This window comes from Gambusia affinis, linkage group LG03 (genome assembly GCF_019740435.1).
Source record: "Gambusia affinis linkage group LG03, SWU_Gaff_1.0, whole genome shotgun sequence".
Classification (NCBI taxonomy): Eukaryota; Metazoa; Chordata; class Actinopteri; order Cyprinodontiformes; family Poeciliidae; genus Gambusia; species Gambusia affinis.
Genome location: NC_057870.1, coordinates 12,947,787 through 12,960,514, shown reverse-complemented (window position 1 = coordinate 12,960,514; position 12,728 = coordinate 12,947,787). Strand labels below are relative to the sequence as shown.

At 40.3% G+C, this 12,728-nt stretch overlaps 1 protein-coding gene across 1 annotated transcript in view; it reads left to right on the top strand.

Annotated features, from left to right (window-relative positions):
- The first annotated feature begins 283 nt into the window (after positions 1-283).
- cemip2 (cell migration inducing hyaluronidase 2) overlaps positions 284-12,728 on the top strand; it is a 30,008-nt gene continuing 17,563 nt past the window's right edge. Inside the window, exons 1-6 of the mRNA XM_044111111.1 lie at positions 284-611; positions 5,611-5,963; positions 6,056-6,196; positions 6,282-6,849; positions 10,035-10,204; positions 11,744-11,935. Of these exons, the coding sequence (XP_043967046.1) occupies positions 5,630-5,963; positions 6,056-6,196; positions 6,282-6,849; positions 10,035-10,204; positions 11,744-11,935 (1,405 nt within the window). The 5' untranslated portion in view covers positions 284-611; positions 5,611-5,629. The remainder of the gene's footprint in view (positions 612-5,610; positions 5,964-6,055; positions 6,197-6,281; positions 6,850-10,034; positions 10,205-11,743; positions 11,936-12,728) is intronic.

The window sequence follows — 12,728 nt, the reverse complement described above, 5'->3', positions numbered from 1 at the left end:
GTAAGGTTAAAGCAGATATATATAAAAAAAATACAATGGAAGGAGGGAGAAGATAATAATTAGGTCATTACCAAGGCTCTGGAGAAGTTATCTACACAAGAAGGAGGCAGTTAAGCCAGTTCATCCCAGTGTTTTGTACCCGTGGCACATCTAAAAATTGCAGGACACCGGCCCTTGAGGCCTGGAGTTTGACACCTGTGACTTAAGTCATAAACCACGTTCTTCCTATTGTGGGCGGTTTTTCCGATAGCCCTTAAACGCACCACAACTTCCTTTCTCTCCAAGCCGCGCCTGCTCTCTCTTGGTGGTGTTGGAGGCTGACCGACGGACGAAAGACAGCCTATCAGCGGAAGAAAAAAAAAACATGTGGAAAATGAATATATATAGAGGGAAGCAAACCCAGTAAACTTCCTTGGCAGATAAGTTTTTCACTCTTCTCATCAGCACCGGGTGTTTTGCTTCTTATATCGGTTCGCCTGAGAGCGAATGGACAGAGCGGTGAAGGAGCAGGACAGCCTCACCACCAGCGGTAGACCTCACCGTCTACACGGCCGTCTACATTGTGTCTGTGTCCGTCCGTCAACCATTGGGGGTGGAAGAGGATTCACCGGGTGAGCCTTTTAGTTCACGGTTGTTTTTGTTTATTATTTTTTTTCTCAGGGGATTGGTACTTCCTAACAGCTTTTAAACTTCGCCAAGAGGTGACAACTAAACAGCGTGTTGCTACGTGTCCCACACTCGTAGCTACTTATGATTTTTTCGCAATAAAGATTTCTTTTGCCTCATACAACGTTTTTTTTAATTTATTTTATGCTTCCTCTTTTGCGATGCATCAGTTAGCAAAGCTCTCGGTTTTACCCCTATATAATTCAGCTGCCTATTTTATTGCGGGAAGTGTCACGTTAGCCAAAATCAATCATATAAGTGGTGACTCCCCATTTATAGGAGTATATGCAACTAACCCAATCACTAAAACACATCTCCTGTCTTAACGTGGACCGGAGTCACGGAGCGGTGACAGCGCAGACCCAGTTACAGTGAGGAAACGCGTGGTTTTTAAGTATGCCACCAGTAGACATCCAGAGAGAGACTTTTACAGCTGAGGAATGCTTTTGTCCGTCGGTCTTTGACTCTCAGTGACCCCCACCCTCCATTCACATCTGCTTGATATTCAGTAGCGTTTAAATCAGATAAATATTAGCGGTGAGCTGATCCGTCCGGAGCTGTGCAAACCTCTGATTAGTGTATTTATGGTGAGATCACAAGAGTTGCAGCTGATCTGCTATATTAAATACGACTTCTAGGGTATTTCTATGCTGATTTTCATATTTATTCACTTTAAAAAAACAAAACAAAAAAAACAACAATTTCCTTGTCTGATGTTGTTGCTTGTCTTCTGGGTTCACCAAAAACGAGGTGCACGTGAAAGCTGTGCATTGATTTCAGAAATGTTTTACAATGAATGGGTGCTCTTCATTTCACCCCTCTCCAATGCTTTGAAAACTGACTATTTAATGTTGTTGTTTTTTTTAAAGATGCAGTTTTCCAAAAGGCAACTAGGAAACGCCCCAAATGTGTGGAGGAAAGTACTTTGGTCAGAGGAGATCAAATTTGAACTTTTGGCCATCATGAAAGCCACCATGTCAAAATCAGCACCTCTCATCATTCCAAGAACACCATACCCATAAGGTGGTGGCAGCATTATGCTGAGGCAATGTTTTTTTTTGGGGTGCTTTGAAACTGGGATGAAGGTTCACCTTCCAACGTACTGGATGTGTTGTTTGCTTCACAAATGAAATGTTAAAAGTTGTAGGCATGTTCTGTTAATGAAATTACTCGACCCCTAAAATAATGCATCTTAATTCCAAACACAAAAAATGCCAAGGGTGTGAATACTCTCACCTTTTTGTACCTCACATGATGCCATCCTACCAAGTACGTAAAAGGAAAGTTTGTATTTATTTATTTGTTTGTTTATGTTTTAACTTCCATTTTTACAAAGTTTTGTAGTGATTATCCATATTTTGTTACCCAGATGTGTTTTCCAGTCCGTGTAAATCAGGGGTGTCAAAGTCAAATGGACGGAGGGCCAAATAAAAAATTTAGCTACAAGCCGAGGGCCGGACTGATCGAATGTTCATTGAGATTTTTTTAAATGACGACGGTGTAGTGCAGCGGACCGCCCAAGCCTCAGAATTTCCTGCGGGGGGTGCTGAGGTGCGCCAGAGGATCGAACGGGAGGGGGGGTGCCAGAGGATCGAACGGGGTGCGCAGTGAGGATCGCGTTTTTTTCAGACGGGGTGCCGGCTTGCTGCGGGCCGGTTCTAATAATAAATCAAGATCATCCCAGGGGCCGTAGAAAATCTTCTCGCGGGCCGGATGTGGCCCGCGGGCCTTGACTCTGACATATGTGGTGTAAATGAATTAGTGGGAAGAAAATACACATTATGTTGGGATCCTTAGGCTTGAGAGAGTGTACATCCAAAACAAAGTGCCATCATTGTTCCTCTGTCTCTGACAGCCCCACTGTACGTAAGATGGATGATTCTTCTTATGTACAGTAAATGTTTTATGCATGTCGCAAAGGGAATGTTGATGTCGAGAAGCCAGAGAGTGTTACGCTTAGTTTATTTCGTGGCTTGCAGAAATCACAGAGCTATTGTCTCACTCGCTCTTTATTGTGAACTGGTTTGTTGAGGACTTGAAGAGGTTTGTTTGTTGTTCTTGAACAAGACAATGACTAATTTGCTCATCAAGACAATGGCTTTTTTTTTTGTTTGTTTGTTGGCGTGTGCTATTCGGCGTGACTCAGCCTGTCTAGATTTCATTGAGGCAGTTTTCGATTGTCAGTAGAGACAGTAGAGAGTCTTTTAGGACTCCGATATTAAAAAATCTTTCAATGCCAGCTGTACTGATAAATATTGTGATTATGATGTCAGCTCCGATAAACGCCTATTTTCTTCTTTCTTCTCTTTCTCAGCTGTGCTTCTATCACTCTGTGACTTTTAGCATTTTGGACAATTTCATTTTTTTCTAGTGTGAGCATCCGCACCTGTGAACGTGTAATAAGTCAAATCTCCCTCATATATTCACATCTACATTGATCTCTGACTGTCCTACTCATCAAGTTGTAAGATACAACCTTCTTTACAACGGATTTGTATGCATCAGCTTTGATAAAGAGCTTGTTCGACAGGAAAAAACCCCCACTAATTTTTGGTCTTCTTTCGAGAATAAACCGCAACTAGTGACCGAACATGGCAGATAACATTACTTTTGGTGTTCCTTCTTGAGAAACAGAAAATTGTGTCTGTCTGTATACTTAACACGTACTAGTTAGAAGCTTCTTGAAGCACAGACGACTTTGTTTATTCACAGTTAGGCTGGGCTTTAGATTGCTAGTCTCGGGATAAGTGTATACAGGAAAGAAGGGAAAGTGGTTGTAGTGTTTAGTGAAAGAGTACATATTTTTGTAATCCAAGTAGATTGGAAAAGTAACATCTTACCAATATTAAACTGCTGTTTTTTTAAATGTAAAATCACTTTAACTGCGATTTTGCTGGAGCATCTTCTGTGCACAGCCTTCAGATCACATCAATGATTCTTCAATCTGATTCTGGTTTGGAGTCTGGTTAGGCTTGTCTGACTGAAAGCGTAACCTTTTCCTTGCAAAGCCACTCTTTTGTTGATTGGTGTTGGGCCTTTTAGTCATTGTGAAAGATGCAGTTCACCCTCAGCTTTCCAGCAGAAGCCGGAAGGTTCTGTTGCAACATTGACAGGGCAATTACTGCTTGCATCCTGACTAAGAACCTAGTTACATCCGTTTAAAAAAAGGTTCCAAAGCATGAAGTTGATATGCTTTTTGTTTAGTTTTGCTTTTTAGGCCACACATTCCCTTTTGAAATCTCCCAAAGATGTTCAATTTGGTTTTTACCATCATAAGATGTGCTTTTGGAGGACTTTTTGTAAAATTTTGTAATGCTTGTATGTTATTTTTCATAATGGGCTTCCTTCTAGCTACCTTACCCCAAGCGGACATTCCCAGAACATGAGATTCTTATCACATGTAGTACAAAACCGTTTCTTGCAGCTCAGTTACTATTACTTGCGGACCTCTTGGTGCACTCACTGACCAGTTTTCATCTGAACCTTTAATAAATCTTAGAGGGATGTCCAGTTCTTGATTTTGCTGTTTTCTTTATTTGATTGTAAATCTTTTTACTGTTTTCTATCTCATGCCTTTAATATGCATTTGTATGTTTAAATCTTTTAGAATCTCTGAGGGATCGTGATTTTGACTAAGAAATCGTCAGAATAAGCCTGGAAGAACAGCTAAAGTTTATTCAAGATTAATGAGACACACTTCAAATGATAGCATGTGTGGATTGATTGCTGCCTAACATGGGTTTGAATGCGATGATCATTTCTGAAAACAGCCATGTCTCCTTGAGATGCACACTTGTGGGACCAATATATTTTTGTTTCTTCTTTTTCCTCTTGAAAGATCTCGGACTGTTTTTCATTTGAGGTTTACAGATGACCTTAAAGGTGGAGAAAGTTAAGCAAAATATTTATCTTCATTTTTTTTTTTTTTTTTCAAACCACAAGATCTTGACATTTTAATTGGGGTGTGTGTACATATTTTTTTTTTATATCCGGTGTATGCTAAGTGTTTGCTTCTGCCTATTTGACCTCTTGATGTTTGCATGTCTCATAATCTGGCAAAAGTCCGTTTGCACACTAATAAGGCTGTCCCGCCTCATCTCTGGGAACGAACGAGGGGCTCTCCCACTCTTCAAAAAATATTTGCGCAAAGTTTTGGAATAGGAGTTAGACTATTCTAGAGGAATTAAATTCCTTAGGACATTATTTTAAGATGATGATGATAAAGATGTGTACCTATCCTTGGCCTCAGTTTCTTGGCGTTATGTTCTTCATTTATGCTGAACAGTCGAGCTCCAGCTGAAGCGCTCTCCCTCTTCCCCGCAGTAATTGGTGCCATCTGTTTGGCTGTGTTTTGGTGTTTGGAATGCTCTGTTATGTTGTGATCTATTAATGCTGACAAGAGCAGCCAGTGTCATCCTGCTCAAGACAAATCATCCAAGAAGAAGTTTGGTGCTGATGTGACAAATTACCTTGCATTTTACAAATCAAGTCCAAGGATATTAACCTTTAGCCCCCAAACTTTGTGGTTAGTGGGGGATTCTCTGATTTTTAAAAAAAATGTTCTAGTCTTTAACTCACACCCTCCAGGGTCCTTCACCTCCTACTGTTTTCCTTCTCACTTCTAATGTCTGTTTCTCTTTTGTCCACCTCTACTTTGACCTTCTCTTTTTGAACTCTGTTTATTCCTCCATTTTATAGCCTGATTTTTTTTTTAACAACTTTTTATCTCTGACCTGTCTGAGTGTAAGAATTATGAATTGTTCATATGACTAACAATACTTGTTTTTTCTAAAAATAATTCTTTTCGAAACGTTTCAGTTCACTTAATGGTTTATACTTTTTCTATCAGTTTAATTTCGAATGTCATAAGTAGACCTGAAATCGGGAAATCTATTTTTCTTCACACTAATGCTGTCTCTTGTTCTTTTTTGTTTCCGTCCTCAGATAAGCGGACAGGAATACCATGCCGACGAGTGATTGCCCAGGCCGCATCCCCGCATTTGTGGCTCCATCTCACAGCAACCATCAGAGGTGTCCAGGTTACATTCCCGGTCGGGTGGCTCCAGTCCGCTCGCCTCCACCTGCCAAAGCTCCACCACCTCCGCCGTTGAAGCCACGTGACCTGCGACTGGAGCAACGAACTACGCCCAGCCTGTCGGTGGAAAGTCGGCACAGGGGTCCTTCTCTGAACATATGGCAAAGGAAAAACACTCTTATCTTCTGCGGAGTCTCGCTGGGGGCTTTCCTTTTTACCCTTATATTTGTCCTCAGTTCCACAAGTGGAGACGAATTAGATGGTTAGTATTACAGGTTTTCTTCTTCGGGTTTTCTCAAAATATGTCAAATTCCTACTGTTGTGGTTTCTAATTGTGATTGGTTGTACTCACAGAGAACTGTCCAGACCACCACCTATCCCTGAGCAGCTGGAATCCAGGTCACCAACCAAACAAGGATATTCTTATCCGTAGGGGGGATTTGTATAGACTGGAATCTTCTGCCACCTTCCGTTCACTTACCATCCAGTCAGGAGGTCAGACTGTGATATTTGCATAATGTTTTTCATTCTTCAGCAAGCAGTTTTATTTATAAGACGCATTTGATTTGATTTCTCACAGGTCGTGTAGTGTTTGCTGACAATACGGATGGAACCAGAAACATAACTTTGAGAACACATCACATCCTCATAGAAGATGGTGGTGCCCTTCATATCGGTTCACCCAAATGTCGCTACCGGTCTCACGCCACAATCGCCCTCTTGGGTCGCTCAGACAACAAAGCTGTCCCCGAAGTCCCTGTCATGGGCCGTAAGTTCATCGGTGTCATGGGCGGCGGAACTCTAGAGCTACATGGCACAGAACGTGTTTCCTGGTCTCTGCTGACCCGAAGCATCCCCGCATCCGGACTTTCCACCGGGGGCTATGCCTTCCAGAAAAACTTCAGCCGAGGGATCAACTTCCGGGTGTTCGACCAGGACACATCTGCTTTGCTTTACGCCGAGCGCTTTGACACCCACGAATCCCGGGATGACAGTCGGAAGCTCACTCAGGTGCTCCGCTCCCTGCCGGCGGGCCGCATAGTCGCACTGGCTGTTGGGGACTCTGCAGTCAAGAGCTTGCTGGAAGAAACCAAGAAAGCCTTCAAAGAGGTGCTTGGCAGCCAATTTGCTGATGATCTTAAATACAGGTAACAACACATTACCAGCACAGTTCATATCTGATTCCTCCTGTGGGAGTCATATTGGCTTTTAAGCTTTTTGAAATGATGTGTTGGCAAGTGTCTCACAAAGACCTTTGCTTCCCCAACGAGTGTGGAGTGGAAACGTCTTTAGGAGTGTCTTGTTTACTCTCAGTCTCCTGGGCCTGATAAAGAAAGTGATTGTTTTTTTTTTCTTTGACAGTTAAAGTAAACACTTCCACTTTTGAAGACTCTCTACATAGAGGACCAACATTTTGTTTTACGCATATCCTCAGTGGAAAAAATGATGCCCCCTTTCACTCGAATCTTTCCCAGTTACTTGTCTTCCTGTTTCCTGTGCCTTCCTGCTGTATCGCACTGCACCAGAAAAAGGAAGCGCACACAGGACAAGAGGGTTCAGGCCAGAGGGTCGAGCATTTGCACAAAATCTGGCAATTCAGGGAATTCTGTGTTCCATATGGTTATTATCTCAGAAGAACAGAAAGAGAAATGTGCATTATCTGTAGTTCTACCAGCAGGAGCTGACGGGTTTTAAATTAGCTTTCAGTGGCAGATATCTTGTTACTATCACTCAAGTCCAAGTATGTACAAGGTCACCGTTTCCCGTAACTGTGTGATTTGCTATTGGATGTTCTGAGGTCCTCAGATGCCTTCAGTGTCACATTTCAGATTTGGAGGTGAGTGCCAGAGCATTGTGGTTTCTGACCATATTCCCCTTAAACCCACTCCCACTTTAGAATAGTTTACATGAGTCACACAATTCAAGTTTATTCTTAGAGGTGCTTATTTACTAGCAGTAGTTTAATTTTTTCGTTTTTTCAGTAAATATAAAAAGTTGTTCATGAAATGGAAAAAAAAGTACCCATACCAACCTGGCCCTATGTGGGGAAAAAAGCGATTACTCCCTAAACCTTATCACTGGTCGGATCACCCATGGTAACAATGTTTATGATGAAGATTGTAATAATACAGAGTCTTTCATCATGGTGAAGGAATTTCAGTCCTCTCTTTTCAGGGTTGTTTGAAATGACTCCATTATGGCTGAATTAAAGACAATTTCAGAATTGTCTTTAATTCAGATACAATGGAGGCATTTTGATGATTCGCAACCTATTTAAGATCATGTCACGTCCTCTCAATCAGATTCAATTCCAGACTTTGACTAAGCCACTTTTACAACCTTCATTTTTTGGTTGCTTTGTTAGTTGTAAGGAGGTGCAGTTTGCTTTTGGATTTGACAGTAGTGAACAGTACACTTGTATTTATTTTTCAGGTCATTGTGGGAGTTTTCTTGTTTTAATCTTAAACTGAGATGGTGTGTGTTTCTTTTTCTTCAGTTATATTGAACATATCAAAGGTTCAGTTTATGGGTTTGTTGAAAAACTACTGAGATTGTCGTTAGAAGAACCAAGTGAGGTGAAGCTTTCTGTAAACCTTTAAACTCTTTAGTGCCACAGCATTTAATAGCTTAAACACCTTATGACCTCATACATTTGTGTACACATAAACACACTCATTTTGAAAGGGCAGGGTCTACCCAAACTCTTGACTTGGACATCATGTTTATGGCGAAAGCGTAAGAAATAGTTGCCTTTCCCAAATCCATTAGAGTTCTCCCAGGTTGGTTTAATGTGCGTCAGCCGGCCTTCCTGTCTCAATTGACCTCTGACTTCTGTCTTTGTCTAGGAGTAACACACTCGCACATGGATAAAGATATGTTTATGTTGGTCTGATGTTAATTCACCTCTACACATCAAGCTAGTGATGGAAATTTAAAAAAAAACAGAGGATCCTATTTACTGCCTGGAACTCCTTAATTTGGTAGTGAATCTCTCAATTTCTATCAAAAATGTTGATTCGTTTAAAAAATACATATATTTTCCAGTTTAAAGAGGCATTTTAATTTGACCTGCAGTTTGTATTTGGTAAATCTGGGGTTCATGTAAGATGTAAGATTGTTCACTGCAACCAGTCTGCTGATATCGCCTGTCTTGTTGTCCAAATGAATGATTGTAAAGGTTTTATTACATGGGCTTAGCATGCAATGGTTATGTTGGGTTTGGTCAGTGTGTGTTAATGATGATGAAGCACTACATGTTCAGAATAACAGTCTTTAATCAGCAACTGAACTTTGATTTAGATCATATGCTTTCAGAAGTACACCCAGTACTTGTTAATATTCACACCCTAAATCTCATTCACTCAAATGCTTTGAGCTTCACATTCAACTTGTAAGATCCCTTGTGACCTTGAGTAGAAACATCTATTTGTCGTTGATTCATATGTACAGCGTGAAGATAATCTCTTTGAAGTATCAGGGGATTTTTGTGTCTCAATGGAAGAAATTTACTTCCTTATTTCCTTTTGCAATTGACATAGTCAGACACTTAATTTTTCTGAATTTGAATCCGTTTTCTCATTCTGATGCTTCTTAGTGTTGCTTCAGCTGTTAATATTTTAACCATTGCTTCAAGTGATAGAATTGAAAAAAATTTAGGGGTAGACTGTTGACTCCACAGCTATGATCTTATGACAATAAGTCAGGGGTGTCAAACTCCAGTCCTCGAGGGCCGCAGTCCTGCAGTTTTTAGATGTGCCACAGGTACAAAACACTGGAATGAAATGGCTTAATTACCTCCACCTTGTGTAGATCAGTTCTCCAGAGCCTTAATTATTCTATTCAGCTGTGCTGCAGCAGAGGCACATCTAAAAGTTGCAGGACTGCGGCCCTCGAGGACTGGAGTTTGACACCCCTGCCATAAGTCATAAGATCATTACTCATCCTTGCTCAAGAAGATTCATGTTTAGAGTGCTGTATCCAAACATTAAAGAAAAATTGAGTGGAAAGAAAAATATGGCAGAAAAATTCTCACCGGCAACAGAGATTGCCACAGGAAGGGCAATCTCTGCACACACAAAATCATGATTTTATTTGGAAATCCAGTCTGTTGGAGAAGTAAAGAGGTGTAGTATCCATGTTGCTTGAGGTTAAGTGTGAAATTTACACAGGAGGTGATTTAGTAAGGCAGTCCATCTGCTGGTTTTGCTCCTGTTTTATGTATTCACTGGGTTTGCTTGCGCAGTAGGTTTTCAGTTTTGGGATTTAAACAAAGTGCCGCATCATCATTATTGTTTTCCAATGGAAATATGAAACTGGTCGTTTTCTTTTTCAGGCAGGCGTGGGCCTTGGTTTCTGTGGTCGGAGGTGGCAACGAGTCATGCTCGGAGGACGTGAGAGAGCACGAAAACCTCAACACAGGTGGAAGAGCTCTTGCTACTCGCAATTTCACCACTGTGGAAGGAGTGGATTTCTCTGTGTCTGCCTACAGCGAGTGGAAGAATGGTGAGAGCCAACTTTTGCCAGTGCAAAAGTCACGTAAACGTATTTGATTACCAATATAATAGGCCTATTGTTAAGTGTCTCTTTCTGCATATGTATCTGATTGTGGAAACTATTTCTGTATAGATTGCTCCACAGTATCCCAGTGAATGCTGAATAATTCAGATGTCAAGATTTGAGTAATGGTAATTTAACCACAGTTGTTATGGAATCTCTGGTCTCTGGAATGTGATTTAGTTTTTTTTCCCCTCTGAGCTTTTTTTCCACTTCCTTTTTACTGTATCGTATGTCAGAGAAAAATTCCTAATACAGATGAGGATATTTAGATTGTCCAGATCCTCTCAGCTTTGATTCTTTTTTTTCTTTTTTTTTTGCTACATGTTTTAAAGTCTTGTTGAGCTATGAAGATAAAAAAACAACTTAAAAAGTAGTAAAAATCCTTTGATGAGAATCTTGATCCATGTATTTTCCAGCAGCCTCCCAGGATTTCTGTCTTTGACAGAAATACTCTTTGAACCAAAGATCATTTTGGGCTCAACTGAAAAATACCTTTCGCAACATTAAACTATCTCGGCTGTCTGTGTTAGATTTTGGACAATGTTTCCAAATATATTCCAGATATATTTGGAATATTTCTCGAGCTAGAGTCTGGGTGCCACATATTCAAAAGTCAAGACGATTCTCTTTCTAATCCTTTTTCAGGAGAATTTGAATGTGAATGTGTAACATTAACACAATTTATTCTTTTTTTTTTATTTGCAACCCCAGCACAACTTTCAAGAGACTAAAACTTCTTATAACTGTGGTTTGGTTTTTTTCTTAATGCTTTTCTAACTGAACACAGGGCAACTCCACTCAGCATCAAGGAACAAGTCTGATTGGTTCCAACTCTAATAGTTTATGTCCTGTTGTCTGTTTTCTTTTTGACTTTCCATTATTATGCTGTTCTGTCTCCTCAACACATCTGCCATATTGTTTTACAGTGGACATTTTTAAATTTACAGTACACTGTAATAATCTTAATTACAGTTAAAAAAACAACAACATTGAATGTATCCTTTTTTCAAGCTATTAACTTTTTCTTTTTAGGCAAAATGTCTTAAACTCTGTGAAATTGGATGGAAACTTCTCATCTGGTTTCAAGTCTGAATAGACTTTTACATTTAAATTGTTTAAATAGTGAGTGTTTTTCTTTTACTCATTCTCACTGTGAAATGAGTCCACACAATGACTAGGTGTTTCAAAAAGTATTTAATTGCAGTGATATTTTTAAAGCTTCTAATTACTTCCCCTCTGCTTTTTATTATGCAAGTTTTATTATCTAAAATCTGCCATCAGAAATTTTTTTTACAGGGCAATGCAAGTCTATCGCGACCAGACTAAATGTATTGTTGGCATCCAAAGTGAATGCTTAGCCACTGAACTAAAATTGTCTCCAAAGTATCCCATTCCTTTCAATTGCCATTTTGTAACGACTATTACAATTCAGCTTATTTTTGCAGCTCTAATAATGACTCGTGCTTTCTGTCTCACACCCAACAGGCTACCCTACCATGGGGTTCCTGGTAGACTCTGCAGACCAGGTGGTCTTAAACCTCCAAGATGAAGTCCAGTCAACCTGGAAACCGGGCGACAACATAGTGGTTGCCAGTACGGACTACTCCATGCACCAGGCTGAGGAGTTCACCCTGTTGCCCTGCCCTCAGTGTACCAGCAGGCAGGTCAGGATACAAGGTGAGACAACAGCCAGCACCGTTTTCTGCAAACATAAGTGAAACTTTCGTTACAGTTTAGCATTTTTGTTCAAAACATGTGTATTTTATGGTAAAAAGGTAGAAAAAAGCTCAGGTATAGTTTCTAAATACTGAAGATGCAATGAATGGTTTAGAGTCAAAATAGGTGCCACCGAGATGCTCCTGCTCTTCAGTAATTCCTTTAAATGAGATTATTACATGCCACTCTGGTAATCGCCAGGTACAATGGAATGGGTTGATGTAAGGTTTTTAGAAGTTGAAAAGAGATTATCAGCTTACATTCTACTGGAAACTTTATCTCATGATGACGGCAGGGATTTTAGGAATCTGGACACATTTCAGTTCATGCATTCCTACATTCTCTGCTGTTCATCACAGCTAAGCCCTCTATCAGCCATGCCTCCTTATGTCATTCCTCTCTGGTCAATAAACATTCACGACATTTCTGGAGAAGGGTGTATATTATATGCCTAATGTTATATGGCTCCTCGGAGGACAGGCTGAGCAAATGTTACACCTGCTAAGCATGATGATCTTCAGCTGTTTTCTTTAAATTATATACACGTTCTGCTTTTGAAAAAGCTGGATATTTGTTGTTTTGTGTTTATTTTATTACTTAGACATTTTGGTTTCAGGGTGGGTAGTAAGATTAGCAAATCAAACTTCCTGTCACTGACAGAATGAGGTGTAGAAGCTGTTGCCTTTTCATTACCCTGTCATTTTTGGGGATTTTGACAACAGACATGACACCCACACCAGACTTGGTAGCATAA